The 22,804-nt window shown below is 48.6% G+C and overlaps 1 protein-coding gene across 1 annotated transcript; it reads left to right on the forward strand.

Moving 5' to 3' along the window:
* Window positions 1-5,571: 5,571 nt before the first annotated feature.
* Window positions 5,572-17,017, forward strand: FSTL1 (follistatin-like 1; the record flags this gene model as incomplete). The annotated part of the gene is made up of 9 exons (XM_010191584.1): window positions 5,572-5,676; window positions 6,898-7,027; window positions 7,774-7,806; window positions 9,335-9,465; window positions 12,249-12,367; window positions 13,120-13,232; window positions 14,426-14,536; window positions 16,225-16,322; window positions 16,586-17,017. Coding segments are annotated over 9 exons (885 nt in total), but the record flags the coding sequence as incomplete, so codon positions are not given.
* Window positions 17,018-22,804: the final 5,787 nt, after the last annotated feature.

Genomic DNA, 22,804 nt, shown 5'->3' on the forward strand with positions numbered 1-22,804 from the left:
CCAAGCGCTAGGTTTTGTGGCTGGATGTTGAGTTGGTTTAGAAGTTGTGCAGGCAGCACTGTTTGCAGGTGGCTCCTTGGCACATTTGGAGACATCTTGTATCCCTACTCCTGTCAGTTGCGGCAGGGAGAAGGGATGTGGATGGGAAGATGTAGGGAGTACTGGCTGGAAAACACGTAGCTGCAAAGTTCTCTTATCCCTGTATGTGTGGACGGAGAGTATTGTGAATTGTACTGGTTATAGCTGAACACTTCCTCCCAGCTTTATTTTTGCCTTATCTGTGTGATATTCATTTGTATAATACATAGGACTGCCTCCCAGAGGAGCTTTCATTGCTGCAGCTCTAAAGCACTTTTCCTTGCACATCAGGCAGGGCAAAAATGCACAGCCTTGATTTTACAGCAAACAACACAGAGCACTATATGAGAGGTCAGGTAGTTTTATGGATTTCCACAGACTGATGCCAAAAGAGCAAAAAGACATGCAGTCACTGTTGATAGCTGAAAAGCTTTTTCCTCGTGTCAGTAGGTGCCGGATGGCAGGTAGTATTTCTCAGCAGCGTGGGCTGCTAAGAAAAAGGCTTTTGAGATCTCCAAGAGGAGATTTTGTATGGAAGGATGTGCAGAAAACAAAAAGCAATCTGAGGGGTTGTTTTCAAGCACATTAACTCCCTACCTCGTAGCAGGACAGTCTCCCTGCTCATTTCCCAGAGCATGCGTAATGACAGAAATCCCTGCTTCTCCCTTTGGGCAGTGGGGAACCATGGATGTGCTGATGTTTGCACAGCTCTTCTCTGCAGGTGAAAGCTCGTTCTTCCTTACAGAGGTGTTTTGTCACTGAACTGTTACTGGTTTCAGTTTTCACAGGCTGCTTGGGCAGGTCCCCATTTCCACCAAGTGACACCAGGCAGTTGTGGCTCAGCATGGGCCAGGGGAGGGAGTGAGCAGTGAGCAGGTCCTTTCCAAACCCAAGGGTCTATGATGCTTCTTTCCCTTTGTGCGTGCAGTCACTGCGTTTTGGTGTGGTCTCACCAGCATGGAGCAGGCACAGCCACTCTGGGGCCCCTGCAGGGACCTGTGCTGTACCACACGTGGCACCGTGTGTCGGCACGTCAAGCCGTGCTTGGCCCCAACCATCCGAGCACAGGCAAGGACTTAGAAGAGCTCCCGACACAAGTGCTTATGCTGTGCTGGGGGTCCGACTTCTCAGTACCAGTTGCTGCTAGAGATGAGAAATGGCCCTTTCCACTGCCTAATTTTAGCTCTCTACCTTGAGGCCCTGCATTACTGGTTGCCATGGTGATCCCTCACTGTCGGATGCTGCCTCGAGCCTTCTCACCCGTGGGTGCCTTGGAAATGTCTCTTTTTCCTCCTTGCTCCCCAGGAAGCGACAGCTGAGGCAGAAGCAGTGCCTGGGGCTTGCCGCACCGTCAGCTCAGGTCTTCTGCTTAGTGCTTGCCCGTTTGCGTGCAAGAACCCTTCGTCCATGAGGTTACGCTTCCCAAGCCCCCGAAAGCGGCATGCATCCCTGTCCCCATTCAGCAGACAGTGTGGGCTATGAGAACACGATGGTGATGCTGCCAGGCTGCCCTGGGTTTCTGGCCCACGAGCCCATGGCAAACACCTTTCTCCACAGTCTTTGCCTGAGAAGATGTCTGAGGAGGTTGTGTCCCTGAAGAGGCCATGGGGTGAAGAGTCATGAGTGCACCTGTGCCATGGCCAATGCTCAGAGTCCAGGTGCTCCTGCTCTGGGTTCCTGCCCACCACTTTTATACCTTCCCACTTGGTCTCTGGGCAGCAGAGGAGTAATTAAAAGCATTGCCTGAGTGGAGAGAGCTTGGGCTTCTCAGCCGAGGCAGGAGAGGGGAACTGCCTTGTCATGGCTTGCGGTGTAAGTGCCACCGTGCAGCAATTACTAACGACTCTCTGCCCTTTCCCTTCCGCCTGCCCGAGCGCACTGTGCACAGCGATGAGTGACGCTTCCCAAGCCCACGGTGACAGAAAAGGCAATGGCAGCTCACAAGGTGGAAGCAGTGTAAAAACCATGATTCCAGCCCCCAAATCCTGAAATTAATTTAAGGGCAATGACATTTAAACACTGTGGAGTCTTTTTTGTGCATGACCTTGCATTTAAACCTTTTCAGTTCACATTCCTCAAGCTTTTATGTGGTAGGTGTGAGGATGAGCTATTTAATACGGAAGTGGCAGCTGCCATCCCCACTTACTTACATGACTTCAGCGCATGGGGCTTTATAAAGAACAAACATGACAAGGTCCAAAGTAAAATCAGAATATCTGTCACAAGAAACTAGTTTGTCTGGTAGTATCTGGAAGGTCATCAGAGAATCAGGAGTGAAGATTTTAAAGCCTCATTTGCAGAACCCCACCGTACTTGTTCGTTCCTCCACTGTCATCTCCATTACACTCCCAGTTAGGCACAGGAGTCTCGGGCATTTGCTGGGTAGGCAGCTGGGAGCTGGTAGAGAGAGCTCCAACCCTGAACCATTTAAGGGCTGTGTCACCATACCTAGCGATAGTGGTAGCAATTGCTACCTTCGTCTGTGTGCAGGCTGGTGGAGGAAAACATTTCTGGCTCTTGCAGGAGGTGAAGGCAGGGTCTGCAGGCACAGCTGCTAAGGCCTGGCAGAGGAGCACACCTCGACGGGCAAAGCAGCCGCAATGGGTCAGGTTGCAGGTGCAGGGTGGGTAGATGTAGGGTAGCAGAGGTGATGTCTGGTGAAGGAAGGAAATATGAGAGGCTTGGAGGTTTTGGGACTGGGGCATAGGAGTAGAAGGTGCTGTGATTTGTTGTAGTTGGAGAATAAGGTTTGTGGAATGAGCATTGCAAGGATGTGGGGCACAGGGGTCTAAGTTACTGGTCTGGAAACTGGGGTGGAAGCTGAGAGCTGTTTTCACTGAAGGTGGAGCCATTCCCAGTTCCCAGCCTGGGAACTCCTGCCACAGCTGCTACTGCTGGAAGGGAGGGTGAGCAAGCTGAGTCTGAGAAACCCTGTGCTGGAGTGAAAGGGCAGGCAGAGCAGCTTGTTTCCTTCCTTTCTCTGGCACATCCCTGGGGTGGAGGCAGCCATGCCGGGACGTGGCAACCAGCTCCAACCTGCTGCCAGCCTAGGACAGCTTAAAACAACTGAAAGAAGAAGCTGGCAAACTGTATTGCTTTGATTAGTAAGAAAAAAATCAGAGTAACTTTGCCCTCTAGCCTGGCAGGAGGCCGTTCTGGTGGTGTCACCCTGCCAGCATCCCCACCCCAGGTCCCAGTGGGAGAGCTGTGGGTTGGCTCCTGGACTTGAGCGGTACAGGGAGAGAGCTGTGGCCAGGACAGCTGTGTCACAGGCCAGGTTTCCAGCAAGCTGTTGAGGGAAAAGTCATCTTACAACCCAAGTCTGGTCCCTGGGGACACCTGCTGAGGCCAGCTGTGGTTTTAGCAGTGCTGTAAGTCTCAGGCCAGGAAGCAAGAGCCAGGCTTGGCATTGGTGGGCACAGCTGGGAGCTTGCTGCTGACAGTCCTGCCTGGTCATGGGGAAGGAGAGGCAGAGTACTGCCATCTATTGCCAGGCACCTGGAGTACAGACCTTGAGTGGTGGCAGTTCAAAGTCATGGCTGGCTCTTTATTTTCTGATCTTTTTTTGGGTGAAGAGGTGGGCACGTTGTTTGAAATCCTTTAAACAGATGGTCACTTAGGTGCCTACAGCACATTTTAGGTGTGGGACTGCCCCAGCCGGACTCTAGCCTGGGAGAATTTGGTTTTTCTTTGTCCTCCTTGCAAAATGAGTTACTCTTCCTTTCCTGTCCTAAGTTGTGAGCGGTTGCTCTGTGCAGTGAAGGACTTATGTTGCTCCATCCCACCCCAGAAGCGCTTAAAAAATTTACCCCTGCTCCTCCACCTGAAGGCAACTATGGAGAGGTGGATGCAGCAGAAGGGGCAGAGGGAGGATAATAGACTGTCTTCATGGGGTGAGCAGGCCTAGGACACTGCACATTTCTGAGCTAAGACTGATGTGTCTGAATACTGTATTTTTATTTTACAGGATAAGCAGCATGATAGGAACATTTACAGAGAGTAGGAAGGGTGTTTGTCGCTATGTGAATCTGGAGGGAATCCTGTAGTGCTTTGAAAAGACCTTCTTGGGCTTGGTGACTGTGTAGTAGGCCAGCAGACAAAATATTCTGAAGACCAGGTCATTCAGAAAATGATCTGGCGGTCACTGTGGGCTGTTCGGTAAAGACAGCAACTCACTCTTAAGTCATAGTTTCTAAAAAAAAGGAAAATTAGGATAAGGAGGCAACAGGAGAAAAAATGTGCTCAGCATTTGTCGTTATGTGTATCAATAATGCTTGCTCCTCAGGCAATTTCTGCTCCTTTTTGATCACCTGCTTTCAAAAGTATACAATCAAGGCACAAAGATACCATAAATGAAGAGAGGTTAATTATAATAGTCAGATGAGAAGGTAAAAAAACCCCCAACTTTGTGTATTAGAGAGAAGAATCACAGCAGATGTGATTGACCTATCCCACTGATTATTTTACATTCCCCAGTCTTCTGTCTGATACAAAACTGCTGAGGAGGCCAGTTGACCAGCCTGAAGCACATCCTGAGTGTACAGGTGGAAAATGTTAGATGAAAAGAGGGTCACAAAGGAAATTAATGACGAACCAGGGAATTAAACCAAAGTCTTCAAAGTCTGAACCCCTGGAACCACCTTCTCTTTTGAAAGTCAAAGGAAAAAAAAGGCATTAAACTGATAAAAGTAAATGGTGGTTTTATTGAAAACATGATTAACCTGTGAAAATATTTCCTGCTAGGTGTCACCAGTTTGGGAATGCAGTGGTACTCCAAAGAAGGATTTGACAGTTACACGAACAACATGAATACTTGTGATGACTTTGGCTAGGAGAAAACTGTAAAGTGTATAAACTGTGCTTAGGGCGTAAGTCAACTGCTGGCTGTCAGGGACCAGGGAGAGATTTTCTCTGTGAGAAGGTTACTGTATAATTATCTATGACAATGTTTTTTCCTTTGAAATGTTTAATCTTGGCCAGTGGAGGCAAGATAATAGGTCGTGTAGTTTTGTGAAGTTTTTTTGCAACAGGGGCATTATCTAGTGCCTGATGGTGATCCCTCTGTTTGGTATTGTGCCTTTCTCCAGGGTTATGTTCACCTTCTTCTTAAATGCCTCAAGCAAAGACATTTCTGCTCCCTATACTCCATGAAAAAATTTTGAAGACAGCAGTCCTTGACATGAGCGAATTATTCTTGCCATTTGTGCTAGACTTTCTCTTGCTTGTCTTTGCTCCTAGGCAGTTTTATGGGAATGGCCTCAAGGAAGCCCTCTGTTGCTGGGGCTGTAGCCCTAGCTCTTGTGTCTGCTCCTGGTGACTGTCTGAGCTGTCCATCCATTGCAGTCACATCTCTCTTGTTCTGTAATCTGTGTCTTACCACCTTGGTGCTCTTTGGTCTGATCTACATGTTAAATGTGTTGGTTTTTTAAGGCTGTGTTGCTGCTCTTCTGGGTAACTTGGTGTATTTTGTGTCTCTTACTTTGAATCTTGCAGGAAGAGCCAAGAAGCAAATCCAAGATCTGTGCCAATGTTTTCTGCGGAGCTGGACGGGAGTGTGCAGTGACTGAGAAGGGAGAGCCAACCTGCCTCTGCATTGAGGTATGGGACAGCACAGGTTCTGCATCTGGGACAGGTGTCACCACCATCACCCCCTGGCTGGGTTTCGGTCACTGGAAGGATCCCATGATGGGATGAGGCTACGGCTGTTTTGAAGCAGCTGCAAGTTCACAGAGGCTCTTCAAACAGCAGGGCCTTTCCCAGTGTGGCATGGGGAAAGAGCCCTGTAGGGTAGATATTGTCCTGGACTTGCAGCTGTGCTGCTCACACAACTGCCTCCTGTCTTTACAGCACACAGGAGACTCGGCTGGAGGTCTTTTGTTGGGAAGGCCCAGGAGGGTATTGATATGCAGCTGGCTTTGGAGGGCACTCTAGGGAGTGGTTTGTGAGGCTGCCCTCACTGGCATCTTGTTTGAGGAGGTTACAAGCACCCTACTAAAAATCAGCTTTTGTAAAATGGAAATAATTGTGGTAGAGTGCTGTGAGGATGAATAGCTCCATCCAGCAGGGAGCCAGAGATGATTAGAAGAGTGTTTCCCAGCTGCAGAGACACAGTGTCTCCCTACTCTGCTCTGCCCTGTGCTTTCAAACCATTCCTGCCTGGCTCCTGGGAATGGGCTCTCTGTTCCCACTTCCCTCAGAGCCTGCAGCTCTGATGCTATCAGCCTGGACACTGGAGAGTGAAATGTCCTATTAGCAGGAAGAGTGTCTGTCACTCAGGGTAGGCTTGGCCACACTGAAAGGGACAGGAGAAAGAAGCCCACAGCCTGAACAGTGACACTGGTGAACTCTCCCTGTGCTGTTTGCTCATGGCTGATGGTTTATTCTGCATTTGGTTGTGGAAAGGTGGAGCAGAGTCTACAGAGTTGAGCAAGCAGAGGTGCAAAGAAGAGATTCGCAGAAGTGCCTCTGAGCAGGCATATCCATAGCATATACAGCAGCAGTTGCAGGATTTCACTCAATATTTATGCTGGGAACTGGTTTCTTTGCTGGGCTCTGCTTTCAAGAAGGCTTCTGTGGTGGTGGTGGTGGTGGTGGTGACAGAGGCTGGTATAAAGTGTTTGAACCCACACCCACAGACTTCCCTGTGCAGGTTTTTCTGAGGTGATGGTGGGTGGGTTCAGCCTGTTCCAAATACCTTTTGGGCCAAGGGGACTGTGCCAAGATCTTGTGTTAAGTTGGGTGGATGCTGGGACTCACCTGCCTTTCTCTAGCTGGCCTGAAGACACAGTCAAAATGCTGTCTTCTCTGTCTCTCTCACAGCAATGCAAACCTCACAAGAGGCCTGTGTGTGGTAGCAATGGCAAGACGTACCTGAACCACTGTGAGCTGCACCGTGATGCCTGCCTCACTGGCTCCAAGATCCAGGTGGATTATGATGGCCACTGTAAAGGTAACCCCAACGTTGAGGGCCAGCTACTCTCTAAGGAAGGGAGAGTCGGCAACCAAGCATGATAATAAGGCAAAGGAGAGGCCTCACTAGCCAGGACCTTGTCCCACTCGGGACACCTTGGCCGTGGTGAGATCTTGGAGCTGTTGTCTCCCTGGTTTGCTGGGAGAGGGGCACTCAGGAGAACAGGTGCAACTTCCTGCTCCTGTCTGCCTCTCTCTGAGATGTGGATTCAGCCAGACAGATACCTCAGCCAGGGAGATCTCTCATGATAAAGCCCCAAAGCCCATACTACCATCCATGTTCGTGAGGGACCTCAAAAACTTCAGGAGCAAGGATTCTGCCTCAACAGTGGGGCTGTTTAACTCATCCCCACACTAGCTGCACAGTAAAAAAGTGTTTCCTTATGTTCAGACAGAATTTCATGTGTTTAAGTATGTGCCCACTGCCTCGTGCCCTGTCATTGGGCACCACAAAGAAGAGTCTGGCTTAGACTTCTTCATTGCCTCCCATCAGATTTCTAAACATTTATGAGATTGCTCCTGAGCATTCTCTTTTTCAGGCTAAGCAGTCCTCAGTCTCCTCTCGGGGGGACAGATGTTCCAGTCTCTTAATCACATATGTGACCCTCGTGTTTCCAAAGACTCTCAGGTTCCTCTGCTCTTGCCCAAGTGGCACCCAGGGTGGGAAGAGGTTTGTATTGCTTCATCATGCATCAGAAATATCCTCTTCTTTCTTTCCGTTAACAGAGAAGAAGTCTGAGAATCCAGCTGCAAGTCCAGGTAAGAAGCCCTCTCTTTGCATGCCCTGGGCCTCTGTATGCATTCAGGAAAACAGAAGTCTGTGTAAAAGTCATACCTCTGCACTGGCTGTAGCAGAGTCAGAGTTGATAAATCAGCTGAAATACTATTGCCCAGCTCTTTACTCCTGTGTAACCTTTCAGAGCTCATACATCTCCTGGGCTCTCCACTGTCTCAGGGACTCTGAGCATGTACAAAGTGAAATGAAACCCAGTTTGCCCCTAGGGACACAATCTGTGTTTGTCACACAGACTGAGGGAAGAGACTTTTGCATAGTTCATGGGGATCTAAGACACAATAACTGTGCAGCTATGTCCTCAACTCCAAGAGCACTCTTTTGAAAGGAGACTTTTCTTCAAGAGTGATTAAGTGATGGGCACAAGGGGCAGAGAGGTAGCACTGTGAAATGAATGGAAAGTCAGGAGGTGTAGCTGGACCACCTCTCCCATCAGCCAGCAAGGCTCTGATTCCCTGTGCCTGGTTTCTCCTCTATGCATTGCCTTATGTACTTAAGACCATGAATTTTGGGCACTGGCCTTTGCTTCACAAGGGGACCCTTTTCCCATCCATGGCCTTTAACTGCTGGAGCTATATAATCGTCAACTTCAGCTTCCTAGCACAGATGAGAGCACACTCTTGTACAGGCTTAAGGGGAAGGACCATGTCAGGGCATGGCCACCACCTCGAAGTTTCAAGGATGTTCAACATGTAGCATGCAAAACCCCAAAAGATTTTACTTTATCTATCTGCCTGGTTGTGATTGTAGTCATGGATTCAGAAGGAGATTCTTAATGTGTGTAGCAGCACAAATGCACACTGATGCACCTTCTGGCTCCATTGACCTCTGGGCGGGTGTGACAAGTCATGGAAGCCAGAAGATGTAGGCTTTCAGTTTAGCTTTTAAATGCATAGTTCAGTATTAGCATACAAGGTGATATTCACCTAGAGAAACTTGTGACTGTAAAGCACTGTGAACAAGCACAATGTGACACCCTCTTATTTCCTATCAGACTGGGCAAGTCAAGGCTTTGAAGAAACAAAGTCTCCTGAGATAGTAGGCTCTAAAATTCAAATGTTTGGATGCAGCAGCTTGCTCAGTCTAGTCTTTGCCCTTGCAGCGGATGGAGGTTTTGGTACTTGAGGGTTAACGGTCGAGTGCCTGTTCTGCAGGCATTCACCTTCCTCTCTCAGTTTGGAGACATTTTGCGCCAAGATCAGTCATGATGGGTTGCTATTCCACAAGCTTTAAGGATGGGAAGGCAGAAAGCTTTTGGCAAGAGTGTCGTTTTCTGGCCTTGCCACACGGTGTCACCCACAGCCCATCTGCCATTCAGCACATAGCACCTCTGCATTGGTCTGGCCGTGGCCCATCTCCAAGGACAAAGGGCCTGCAGCCTGCTATCAGAGCTGGCTGGCTGGCTTTATTTCCAGTCGTCTCTCTGTAGTGTCCCTGCCAACTTCATTTCTCTCATCCTTGCTTTTTCTTCTACTACACCTTCTCCCATGACAGTCGTCTGCTACCAGTCAGACAGGGATGAGCTTCGTCGCCGCGTCATCCAGTGGCTGGAAGCTGAGATTATCCCAGACGGCTGGTTTTCCAAGGGCAGCAACTACAGCGAAGTCCTGGACAAGTATTTCAAGGCAAGTAGAGCAATGCCTGCCTCAGAGGCCAGAGAACATTTCTTGTCCTGTCACTTGCAAAGCAGCTGCCATGTTCCCACGCAAGAGGCTCCACTGTGTGATGGGCCTGTCAAGCTTGGGGCCAGAGAGATCTGGTTTGTCCTAGTGTGATCTGTTGTGGGCTGCCTGCAGCAGCTGCTGATGGCACTGCTGACAAGGCTATGGGATAGGCCAGACCTGGAGCATCCCTGGAGATCTGACCTGCCCTGGGGAAAAGGAGGAGGGCAGGCCAGGTGTGCCTGTGGGAGTGGGGAAGAGAACTGATCCCAGGGAACAAAAAGTAGCCAGAGGAGAAACGATGGATGAAAGTGCTGGAAATGCAGATAGAAAGAGCAAGAAGCTGGGACAGAGACTGCTGATCCTTCATTCCAGACAGTCCCAAGGCCATTTTGAGGTGAGAATAGGGGATACTTGGGGGCTTCAAGCAGAACTTTTGCTTGCAAGGAGCATGGCCCAGTTATGGCCCAGACCTGGCAGTTCCTTAGTGTTCTACAAAGAGAGAGGAGCTGCCCATGAGTCTTGGGCCCTGCAATAATCCCATTCCTCTTCCCTCCCTATCATTCTGTCCCTCAGCCCATCCCCACCCCCTTTTGTATGCAGCAGATCACACGCTTCTCCCATGCTCCTGCCACATGCACTGCTGCATCCCTCCCCCTCACGCATAGCTCCCGATAAAGACTTCAAAGCATTCAGCATGGAGCTGGAGGAGCAGGTGGGGAAAGGGGGAGAGTGTTTAAATCATAAACTGTTGACAGCAAGAGATTAATGGTGCCTGACAGGAGTTAGCGCTGCAAGCAAATTTGCCATGGCAATGGCATCCCCTGGTGAGACAGAGGAGCTGGTCCCCTCGCTCCAGAGAGCATCTTCGCCTTTGTAGCCATTAATGCTGCTCGTCTGTGGAAACCCGCTTGTGGCCCACTGCCTTAGGCACTCCCGCCGGCACCTGCCAGCACCCGAAAGCTGCAGCATCCTGCAGAGCAGAGCTGCTCAGTCCCTCCCCCTGCAAATGTGCTGTCCCCAGCCATCTTCACACCGAGCCTCCCCAGGTCAGGAGCTTTGCTGAAATGTATGAGCCAGCCACAGGCTTGCTCCACTGCCACTGCACAGCCTGGTCACCCCCACCAGCCCCATGGCTGTCAGTGTGCTGGTGAAATCCTGTGGTCGCAGCTCAAGAGGCAGACATCCTCATACTCTCTTTACTGCCCTCCTTTTTCTGGAGCACTGATCCTAGGCACAAGTGGGTGAAAGTTTCCATGACAAAGCCGTGCCTTTTCTCAGACCAAAGGGGAATTCCCTTTTCTGTCAGGTGCTAATCCACAGTATCAACGCCCTTACAGCTCTGAAATACTTTTAAAGCAGAATTCAGCGCTTGAAGCAACTTGGACAAATCCAAGCAAAGCAAACTAAATGTGTTCGAACACACACGAATTTGTTTCACCAATGAGGCTCTGCTGTTGCTGGAGGAATTCTGCTGTGCCCAGCCTTGCGGCTCTGCACACCTCCCCTGTGAATGGCCTGATTCCTGCCCTGCAGGTAATAAACACTGGAGACAAAGATGACATGAAGCTTTTACCTTTTGAAAAAATCTCCTTGATGAGGAGATTTGTAGATGCCTCATTAAGCTGTTTCCCTCCTGAAAGCCTGACTTGTGTGGATCACTGGGATGTCGGTTGTGTGTCAGGCAGGCCATGACCTTGAAGGACCTTATTTCTAGAGGAGTGAGGCCAGTAGTGGGAAGCTGCTCTGTTTTGGAGGGTCTCTGGGGGAATGCGTAAATGCAGACCATAGCATTGAAAGGCAAGAAAGCTGGCTTAGCTGAGTCTGGGTCATTAAGGGAACTGTGGCGGCTTTCACAAGATCTAGCAGGACAAGAAGCTTCGAAGTCTAGTTAGTAGAAGTTGTTGAAGCATGTGAGTGGAGTAGTTATATGAAGGCTACAGCACACAGAGTAATCTTCCTAGCCCTACGGGTTTCTCCTGAACCACATGGAGGTAACAACAGGCAGTGTCACTTCCAGCACTCCTGGAAGCACTGCACAAGGAGACACAGTGGCCTGCCCCAAGTCACACGGCAAAAATTAGCCGACACTCTGCAGAATTTATTTTCTCCTTGCTGTACTGCAGCTGTCTCTGCGGGGGTCCAGCAGTTCCTTCTGAGTGCCCAGCACTGTGATATGACTTCTCCAAACAGGAAAGCAAAATACAATTACTTATTTCGGAGCACAGCCAGGATTTTGGGGCTAAAATTCCTGCTCTTCAGTGCCAGGATTCCTGTCAGGACCTTAAGAAGTCAGTGGCGAGGTGGTGTGATTGCTTCCTGTGATTTTCCCTTTTGTCACTGTCACAGTTCAGGCACAGCTTTGGATTTACACATACTGGAAAGCAGACGCCTCCTTGAACACAACTGGTCTGCTTTAAGGCAGGAGGTATATGAGAAGGCTAAGAGCTGGCTGGAACAAAGAGAAGAAATGGGGTTAGAGCCATAAATCAAGCAGCAGGAGGTGAATAAGAGGCAGTGTAGCTTATTGGTGAGAACAAAGCTGGGATCACATCTCCCAGTTTGGATGCCAGTATGGATATGCTGCTGCTTTTCTCTGAGCCTCTGCTCTTTGTGCAAAACAAGGATGATGTAACCTGTTTCGCTAAAGCTTCAGAAATGCTAAGTACATATGGAAGAGGGAGAAGGGAAGGGTACCCTGAACCGATAAATCAGACACTCTTACATCTTCGCATCTTTACCTACAGAGCTTTGACGATGGTGATTCTCGCTTGGACTCCACTGAATTCCTGAAGTTTGTGGAACAGAATGAGACTGCTGTCAACATCACCACCTACATGGACCAGGAGACCAACAAGCTGCTCAGGTGGGCAGGATGCCAGAAGGAGGCTGGGCGGGGGGGGGGAAGAAGTGGGCATGAAAATCCACTCATGGAAAATACCAGTTAGGACTTGCACTAGTAAAGATAACTGTGTATGAAGTGGCTTCTTAATCAGGTGTGAATACCACCAAAAAGGGTGGTCCCACCCCTAGCCTTCACATTGGGCATGTATCCAACCCTCTCTTACCTTAAAAAAAGTAGGTGTGCAGCCAGAAGGTGAGTTGGGTGACAGAAAATTATATTTTTGTTTTTATTCCCTAATAAATTAGCTTTCCAGTGGACCTTACCTTTTGCCTGATAGCTAGATCTGGTGCAAGGAAGATGGTGGGAAAACACAGCTCATGGGTAGCCTGCAGTTAGGGCTGGCATGGCATGGAGATGTAGTCTGAGAAGTTTCCCTTTTCCTGTGTGTGAAATAATGAGGAGAACAGATTGCTTGTGGTTAGGCTGTGCTTGCATCTCTACTTGTGGGACAGCGTGTAGATGTCAACAGGGTCCTACTCCTGCTGTTCTGAATATCCCCCCACTTCCCTGTGCTTTGCCAGACTGGGAGTATTTAGTGACTCTTTTTCTTTTGTCTGTATCCAATGAGGTTTCCTTACAGAAGCCACTTCTGCCACACATCTCAGAGCCTTCCTAGTTATTACTGGTTTTACTCATCTGTACTCTGAAGCCAGTGGAGCAGGGGCCAGCCTAGTACAGCCCTGTGCAGAACATGCCTCTGCGTTTCCTTTCAGGGGACTGTGCGTAGATGCCCTCATCGAGCTGTCAGATGAAAATGCCGACTGGAAGCTCAGCTTCAATGAATTTCTGAAGTGCCTCAGCCCATCCTTCAACCCACCAGAGAAAAGTAGGAACTCCTCACTTGCTCTGGGGAACCAGGGGGGTCCTGGGAATGGAGGAAAGAAAAGAGCCCACCTTTGGGCCAGACGTTGGATGCTGTAACTCCACTCCCAGAAATAATGTTGATATACTCTTGCCTCGCATCCTACAGCACCCCTTGTCCCTGCATTGTCAGAAGTGCTGCGTTTTCTGTACCAGAGCTCCCACAGCACTTGTGATTAAAAAGCTTTGGATTTTAGAAGCAAGGGCGTAGGTCAAGTGGATATGGTATGCTTGGAAGGTCAAGGCAGGTATTTAACAGTGTGGAGATAAATCATGTGAGGAGTTCACGTCTGGATAATTTAGGAAAGTCAGACCAGGCCAAAGTCCTGCTGTGGTCTGCCTTTCACACAGAGAGCCTCCCTGATGAACATCTCAAAGTTCACTATCCTTCCAAATCCTGCTTAGTGCTACAGTTCACAGAGCTCAGTGTTCTGCTGAGCAGGCGTACCCAGCCATTCATCTGGTGGTCTCCTCAGGGGGTGCTGGTCCAAAGGTGCCAAATTTACATCCCACTGTGGTGGCACCGAGGAGCAGACAGAGGCTGTGCTTCTTAGGGAATATTAAGTTGAACTCTCTGTTGCCTGTTCCAGTGGGAAGATAGGGAAGCGGCACCTCCCCCAGAAAACACGATCAGCTGGTTTTCACTTAACACCATATGGGCCTTTGAGTGCTTTGGGGGCCTCAGCTTAAACATGTAATAGAGCTGTGAGAAGAAATGGGAGCTGAAATTAGAAACTTTTTTTTTTCCTTTCTCAGGGCCACAGCAAATATACAAATCATTTCTCCAGTTTCTCCCCACTTGGAACAGGAATTGTTTCAGAGTAAACAAAACTTTCACTTTGAGGGTTCCCTTCTATGCATAACAGATTAGGAAATTAAAACAAATCCAATATTGAGATTTCTTTTGGAGTTGAGAAATTGAAATGTGTTCTTTTGAGGAAGCAAAATGAAGTGTTTAACTTTCCCAAATTATGTTTTGCCTGATTTCACACACCAAATTCACCATGAATGTTTTAGTCATTATGAAACTTTTGGTGGTTAGGGGGAAGGAAGGCCACCTCCAAAACTGTACTTCTTCTCTCAAAGCATCTCCAAAGTATGTTGTCTTTGGCCTGCTTGCTATCTCACAACCACTGCCCTTGTTTTGTGCCTCTCTAGAGTGTGCCCTGGAAGATGAAACCTATGAGGATGGAGCAGAGACTCAGGTGGAGTGCAACCGCTGCGTCTGTGCCTGTGGAAACTGGGTGTGCACTGCAATGACATGCGAGGGTCTGTATGCTCTCCAGACAATTTCTGTATATGGTTTTATACAAAAGGGATTTTTGCTTTCTATCTGTTTGAGGACACCACCTACCCAGATTTCTTCTCTCTCTAGCTTTTCCTCAGCTTCTCTATAGATGGCTTCTGCATCACTTTCCCATGCTCCATGTTGGCCAAACCCAAGCTGGTTCTAGAGGTCAGAAAGTGTATAACTGGCTTGAGGGCAATGCTACTGGTGTTTGTAGTTTGTAGTATGCAGTTTGGATTTGGTTTCATGATAATTCAGCACCAGATCTTCCCAACCAGAGCCACTCTGCATCCAGCTGGCTTGGGGCACGCAGACCAAAGAGATCACTGTCTGCAACCACACGTGTAGGTGTAGGTTCCTCTATGTGTGTCAGTATCCTCCCTGTATCTGTATTTACTGTATCTGTAAAACAGGAGTTAGCGTCCTGTCTCGCCACAGAGGGGAGATAGGAGACTTCATCCAGTAATGCCAAGAAAGCACTTTAGCTTCTTGCTTTAAAAAGGGTAGAAGAAAATAATAACAATGGAGATGAAGGGAGGTCGTGTTCATTGTAAGGCAAGGTTGTTGGTCTGCCCTTCTTCTGGAAGGTCCTTTTTAAACTTTCACAGTCGTGTTACAATTGTGAGAAGTCGTGGTGGGGTCGTGAACAATGGCTTTCAATTTTGCTTTCTCACAGATGGTCTGGGGCCAGTGGAAAGCCAGCTTTCCAGGCCCTTTTCAAGGAGCGGTGTCCACTCTCCCAGTGCTGCACAGCATTTTTCTGGCCTTAGTCCCTAGAAGCCAGGCCTTTGCATGAGCTTTGTTTTCAGTGCTGTGTTGGAGTTGTCAGCAGCACATTAGTTCAGCTCTATAGCCAGCAGCTTGGGCAGAGTGGGAGAGAGGGGAACAGCAACAAGTATCTGCAGAGTTTCTGTCATTTTTATCTGGCCTTCTTTAGCAGAGGCTTTGGGATCACCTCAGCTCACATGTGGCTGTGGCAGCAGGAACTCACCTCAGAAAAGATAACTGTAATACTAAGAGAGCTGCCAGAGGAGCTTTGTTTAGGTGTCAGAGATTAAGCAACCGAATGAGAGACTCTGCTGCCTCCCCAAAAAGAACCTTTGAAGTTGCTGTGCAACACCCAGTCTTAGTGCCTCCTTTGCTTCCTGCATCCGTGGCAGAAGCATGCAATGGGACAACAATTCTTTGACTCGCTGCCCAAGTCAGAGCAGCAGAGGGGTTGGAGGCTATTATTAGAGGGACAGTGAAACCAAAGGATCAGACCAGATGCATCAGCAAGATCCTTCTCCATTGAGTGAAATTACCACTTCATTAGACATCGGTTACTGCACTTGGATAGCGCTGAGCTTCCATTTCTTCCCTACAAGAGGCCAAGATACTGAACTAATTATAGGTGCTTCTTTTAAATAATGTGCAGCCTCTTCCTTGTGGTTTTATTTGTTATCACGTGGGAGGGAGAGATGGGAACAGACTGGATACCCAGGTTCTGAAGTCCCAGGCAGCCACAAGGCCCATTCTCTAAGAAGCCAGCCCATACCTTCTTCCAGCAAAGCCTCCCTAAGCTTGAAGTGTGCTGTGGCCAACCTGTCTCTTTTTGTTCTCCATGGTTCAGCCTCTGAAATACACCTCCCCCATTTGAGTTAACACTGAACTCCATTTGTGTTTGCAGGGAAGAATGAGAAGGTGCCCTCTCGGCGACAGCGACCAGATCAAGACTTGACTGAGGAGGAGCTGGCTAGATACGTTCAGGAACTGCAGAAGCATCAGGTTAGCATGAGTCAGGGAAGGTGTCCTTGCACCGAGTCTCTCCTCGCTAGAGGGGATTCCTCTGCTTCTGTCACTTGGAGACTTCTGGTAGAAGGGGGAGCCCAGTAAAGGAGGATCCCTGTTGTTTGTGGGAACAAATACAGGCGTGGGGCTTTTGAGTTATAAGCCACTGTTGGCACTGCTTGTGGAGGGACCAAAGGATTCAGGGCACTGCCAGCTCCTGTGTCAGAGCAGAGCTTCACTGTTGTACTCTCTTTCTCTAGGAGACGGCCGAGAAGACCAAGAGAATGAGCACCAAGGAGATGTAAGGGGCCTCCACACCGGAGGAGCCCAGGAGGATGGGCCCCACCTGCCGCCCTGTCCTCCAGCGCTGATCTCAGTATGCACAAGTGTCTGCTACAGTTGCCCAGTCACAGATATTTACATTGTATAGCGATGGGTTATTTGTTTTGTAATACACAGAGAATGGGGCCAGGAAAGGGGAGCAGAGCCCACCTGTTCAGGGAGCTTCATTGCTGGGACCTTGGAAGGCTGGGAGGGACTTTCAGCAGTTTCTGGGACCCTCTCCCAGAGCAGACAGCTGCTCCCTCCGAGAGCTGACAAGGATTTCTCGTTGCCCTGGATCTGGGGAAAGGACAGAGGTCAGTGCTGGATAGAAAAGGGGGTCTTCAATTGATACAGTTGCCAGCACCGGCCTTGGCTGCAGAAATACAGGCCCGGCAGTTTTGCGGCTGAGCGTGTGTGCTGCAGGGCATCCTTAGCCAAGGACCTTGCCCTGCTTACCCTCCCCTTTGGTTCCTCAAAGCTGGTGTGACACCTGGGAGTCGCAGTGCCATGCTGCTGGCATGGGTCTAGCATGTTCCTCCTTGCTTTCCACAGAACTGTCCCCAGCAGCTCCTCCAGTACATTGTGGGCTCCAACACAGTGTGGTTCCTTTTGACCTCATCTCACTCTTACTCTCCCTGCCCCCTCCTTAGAGGTGCTATCATATTTTTTCTTACCACATTCACATGCTGACTCCCCCTTTTGTTTTATTTTGGGTTTTTTTAATTACTTTATTTCCTATGGTAGTAATTCAGCTTTTGTATGTTTTGTAGTTCTAGATATCTCAAGAAGACCCAGCCTGTGGGTTCTTGTTATTGTAATGCCCATGCACAGTTTGTATCGCGCTGCACTCTACCACCGCAAACACCACAAGCAACTTGTGAGCCCTGCACTACAGGGTATTTCTCAAGTGGGGACAGCAATGTCCCTCATAAGAAGAAGAGACAGGGCTGGATGTAATTAGTTTCACCAGGCACAGATTGACACTGCAGCTCTCTAGCTCTTCCTCCCTTAGCTGGTATTGCCCATGTACTCAAAGTCCGTGGTCGTGCCTCTCTAAATTGCCCAGAGGGGAGTGCCAAGTAGTCGAGAGACAGAGGGACCAGGCAGTCCCATTAGTAGGGTATTTTAAAATGCTTAACTACATTGAAGACTGGGCTGTTAGCCATCGTCTTGGGCTTTCCATCTCCCTCTGGAGTGAGGCAGCAGCATTATTCTTTGATTCCAGATCTGGGTTTGGAGTCAGGGCTGGAAGCCTCATTACTGGCACATTTCACAGTGTCTGTGATCAGACCATCTTTGATTACCCTCGTATCCCTTCATTTTGTCTGACCTGTTTCTCAGAGCATTAGTCCTAGATACGAATGAAATGCTGTTTTGTTGACAATCACCTTTGTAGCCTCAAGCTCAGCTGATGTTCTCCTGCAGTTGTCAAACATACTTCATACACTCACACACTTGAACATCCTGTTTCCACATTCCCTTCATGCCCCTGCTGTGCATCCCATGCAGTTGCACATAGATGTCTCCGTGTGACTTCCATCTTCCTGTTTGTGAGCAACTTCAGCAATTATCTTCAGGTGTCTTGCAGTCCCTAGCGCTGACTCAAGTGAAACTCCACTTGCATCTGCAAAAGCATGTTCTGCTTGAGTGAAGATCAGCAGGACTTTTGTCCCAACCTTCCCCTTTTTGCACAGGGCTTTCCTTGGAGAGGAAGAATGAGCTGGTACCTAGCAAGTGCAGGAAAAGAAGAAAGCTTGGTCCCTCCCATGGTCTTACCCATTTGCCAGATTTCTTAAAGGTTGTCTGGTCTTTGAGCTGTTTTCCTGATGTGAAGCCAGAGGACTTCCATTGACTTTGGCACGGGGCTGCCTTTCCATTGAGAATCATTATCTGCCCTGCCATACCTGGACGTTTTGGCATAATAAATACAGAAGGGAGCTGGTTCTTTTCCCCTGAGGGTAGTGTGGACAGTGCTACACTGGGACAGAGTCATTGTTTGTGTTCTGGTGGCACTGGAGGAAGTGGCTGGTGGAGCAGGAGCACTCCTTAGACATACCCTCACTCCACCCCAACAGCATGAGCGAAACAGCTTCACGTGCTGCATCTAGAGTCACAGGAACATTGTTAATAATCATTTTGCTTTATTCCGATGCTGCTCTAAAAGGTAGTTTGTGCCTGCCAGCTTACTTCCTTCCAGCCTGGATCATTGAAGTGCCTTAGTCAAAACACAACAGCTTGCCTTAGAGGCTTTCCCTGGATGGAGATACCATCTTACTGTCTGGTCAGGAAAGTCTTCAACTGGGAGAAGCAGAGCCTGTGCAGGAAGGGGAGGCTAATCCACAGCTGAAGGGCTTCTGTAGGCTGCATTATGTGATACGTTCTCTAGTCCCTGTCTCCTGTGGATGTGCACTCTACGAGGATGGCTGCTGGGGACAGCTGGGGAGGTGAGTGCCAGTGGTTGAGGTTTACAGAAGTTGTGCTTGCACTGAAGGCAGTGGGATGGGCTGCTGGCTCGGGCCGGGTAAGCTGAGCTCTTGTTGGGCCACGGACAAGCCGTGCAGCGTATCCTAGGGTAGCCTGGGGCAGCAGGGTAGGAGTGCAGTGAACTCCTTGTCCCCTCGAAGTGAGACACAGCTGTGGAGAGCAATGCCAGTTCTAAGGGCTATGGTAATCAAAGGGGACCGAAACATCTCGCCTTGCCACACCGAGGGGAAGGGCCGCCGTTCAGTGAGCGATCACAGACTGTACCCCACAGCAGGCTGGCTGGTTGCTGACTTCTGCAGGGTGACTTGGCTGCTGGGAAGGGAAGTGCTGAATTACAGCCATTACCCTCAGGATCAGTTGCTGTACAGACTGCAAGGGGCAGGGAAAGCATTTTTTTTTCCAAAAAGCCAAATTTAAGCAACAAACAAAAAGGTCCCACTCCTCCCTCTGTATTCCCTCCTGTACATGTGTGGAATTTATCAGTATTCTGTAGGTTTCCTTAGTGCACTTATTTTACTTGATTTTGTAATTTTTTTGAAGCAGGGGGGTTTGGATATTACTGCCAAATAAATGAAACAAAATTTAAAAAATAGCACGTGTTTTGTTTAATTTCTCATAAGCCATGTTCCTTGTTTTGCTCTTCCCCCCAAAAAAAAAATCAGCTGTCTTTTTGCACATTTATAGACACATCTCAATGCACTTGACAAATGTGAGACACGACTATCTCTCTTTTATAGCCTGGGAAACCAAGGTACAGCAGAGAGAAGTGGAAAGCTGCAATCACATGGTGAGCCAGCAGCAGAGATGCAGCCTGCAGCCGTGATTCCTGCCTCCCAGCCACACACTCTTAATGATGAGATTGCTCCACAACCCTTTCTGGATTCCCTGTTGGCTCCACCTGTGCCATTTGGAAGGAAAAACCTAGCAGCTATCTGTGTGTGATGTGATCACGAGATGAACGTGCGCTAGGGTCATGCTGCCAATGGAAAGGCAAACCACTGTAGAATGGGAAGAATAAGGAGGGGCACAGGCAGTGTAGTATGGGACAATCGCTCTGTCCTGTGTGGGATCAGGGCAGCCTGAGCTGGAGTAACTTCTAGTTTGGGCAGTACCTTTCACAAAACAGGTAGATCAAGTGGAAGGAACACAGAGGCAAGTAAAAGTAGTAACTTAAGGGCCTTCGAAATGTGGCTTACAAGGACAGACCAGAAGCCTTAGGCACAGTTAAGGAAAGTAGTAAATATTTCTTCAGGTGGAGACTGCTACCAAAATGAACATACCCCCTCACTGTGGTGGATGGGACACCAGCTCCAGTTGCAGCAGCCAAGGCAGATCTCTATAGATGAGAGGAGGCTTTTGAATGCCCAGGTTAGCAAGGAACTGGAAGATGATGCTTTGATATTTCACAGACTTCCTCCCTGTAAGGATTTTAAGACTAGAGCTATTGGGAATAGACCAGCTGATCCTACCCTAAGATGGGAGAACTGGCTGGTGACCCTCCTGAGGTCTCTTCTGTTTCTGCTATGACCTTATGAAGACAGGGATGAATGGCTCACATCACCTTTGCTAAACTGAATGATGAAATGGCCTTTAATGGTGTCATGGAACAGGAGGACAATGTCTTACCATTCATCTTCCCCATAACACTTACGGACGTAGCAGCTTCCACTGCTGTGAACTCTTCTGCACAAATGACAGTCCAACAGAAGAGAAGGCTGGGTTACTTTTTTTCACTTGGTGGGCTCCTTCCAAAGCTGTTTAAAAAAAAAAATTAACATTGCCTCTTACATGGTACTTTTCACACCAAATGGCCTCTTAGCGTCTACCAGCTGCTGCGTAAGCAGTCTTAACTGTGGCATTCCCTGCCTATTCACTGCTCAACTGTAAAGTGGGTCTGCTTTATTACTTTTAATTTCTACTGCTAGAATTGCTCAGGATTTTAAGAAGGAATGAAAGGAAGCATCAGCCATGAATTTAGCTAGGTGGCACTATAAATACTTTGCCTTGTGCATCATGCATACTTACTGAAGTGAAATGATTTTGGGGTGGGAGAGAGGAAGGCTGTTGCCCACAGGCTGTTGCAGAGGCCTGGCAAAAACCCTGACCTGTCCATTTATGGTGTTACACATGTCTGAGTATTGACAAGTGCTGCACTATGAAACTACATGTACTGTATCAATTTACAGTTCTCCAGCGCTGTTAAGCTTCAAACTGAGCAATATGCTATTTATGTGGTTGATCGAGACTCTGAGCTTCATTTGTAAGGTATTTATTAACTTTAATTCTCAAGATGGGAACAAACTCAACTGTCATAAAGCTCAGTTCCAGAAAAAACTGAACCAGTTCACCAGACACAACATGGGCTTAAAGCACTCAAGAGACAAGAGCAAAATCCGGATGACCCAACTCTTGTGCTTACATAAACCCTCCCACAGACTATCCTGATCCAGCTGAAACAGCACAACCTTTATAGAGTGGGCAAAATTATATTGAAAAGAAATAAATATACTGGTGCATTGTCTGCTCTAATGCAGCTCTCTCTGGGTTCACAACAGACGTTACATCTGTGAATCCATAGAGACTTAAAAACCAAATGAAACAAGTCCAATGCAAGGTGACCTGTTCATCCCAAGCCACTACAGCACTCCCTTTCTTGAAGGCAGGGTACAGCCCTGACAACTCCCTGTGCTTGGGAATGGGAGCTGTCACTTCAAAATACCTGTAGTGGTAAAATCCAGAGTTCATAGGAATGCCAAAAGAAAACCAAGTGGGCCATGGGTTTCACCCACAGTATTCTGGACAACATTGAACTCAGCATCATTTAAAAAGTATTGTTTATAAACTCTTTGCTGGTACAAGCCAACCATGATTTACGTTTCTTTCACTCTAAGATGACAGAGACTTTCGTGTATTTGCAGTGTTTTGAGTGGGTGGGAGATTGCCACTCCCTTCTTTTTTGTTCCTCTATGCATCACAAGGAAGCAAGTCTGTTTCTTAAACCCGGACTTTGTCAGGGAAAAAGTTCCCTTGGCCTGTGAATCTTCTCATTGTCATCACACGCGGCTGCTGCTCCTACCAGTTGGCAATTACTGATTACACCGCTATTAACCTGTGTCCAAAGGGCGATGGATTGAAATAACGAATCTCTAGTTCCCTCGTTGTATATGGCACAACCAGGGTCAGTTCAGTATCAATCTGTAACCCGCATCAGGCCTCTTCACCTGACAGGCTTTCGTGTTGCAAATTAACTCCTGTCAGTGCCCTGGCTCAAGATTAAAGCTGTGTTTTCACATCCAGGCAAGGAGATACACTAAGGTGCTTCTGGGGAGGCACCTCTGTTTTGGTACCCCACCAGCAGCAGGTCTGCAAGGACCAAAGCAGTCAAAGCCTGGACAGAACACCAGCTGCCCACAAGGCCAGGGATGCCACAGGTCAAGCCCTGCTGCCAGCAGCCACAAATAGAGCGAGCTTCAGGGCACAGGCAGGAGAGGGGGTGCCTTTTGTCCAGGGCCTGAGGGTAGAGTGGAAAGCAGAGGAGGAAGGCTGGTTTTTAATTTTTCAGTTAGAGAGGCTAAGGGCTTTAGTGCCGCCCGGCCCCAGCCAGCCCGGTGTACAACCCTGTGAGGGGAGCAGGTGCCACTTCCAAACACTCAGCGTTTCTCCGGCGGCCC

The sequence above is a fragment of the Mesitornis unicolor genome, unplaced genomic scaffold (assembly GCF_000695765.1).
Source record: "Mesitornis unicolor isolate BGI_N332 unplaced genomic scaffold, ASM69576v1 scaffold38239, whole genome shotgun sequence".
NCBI lineage: Eukaryota > Metazoa > Chordata > Aves > Mesitornithiformes > Mesitornithidae > Mesitornis > Mesitornis unicolor.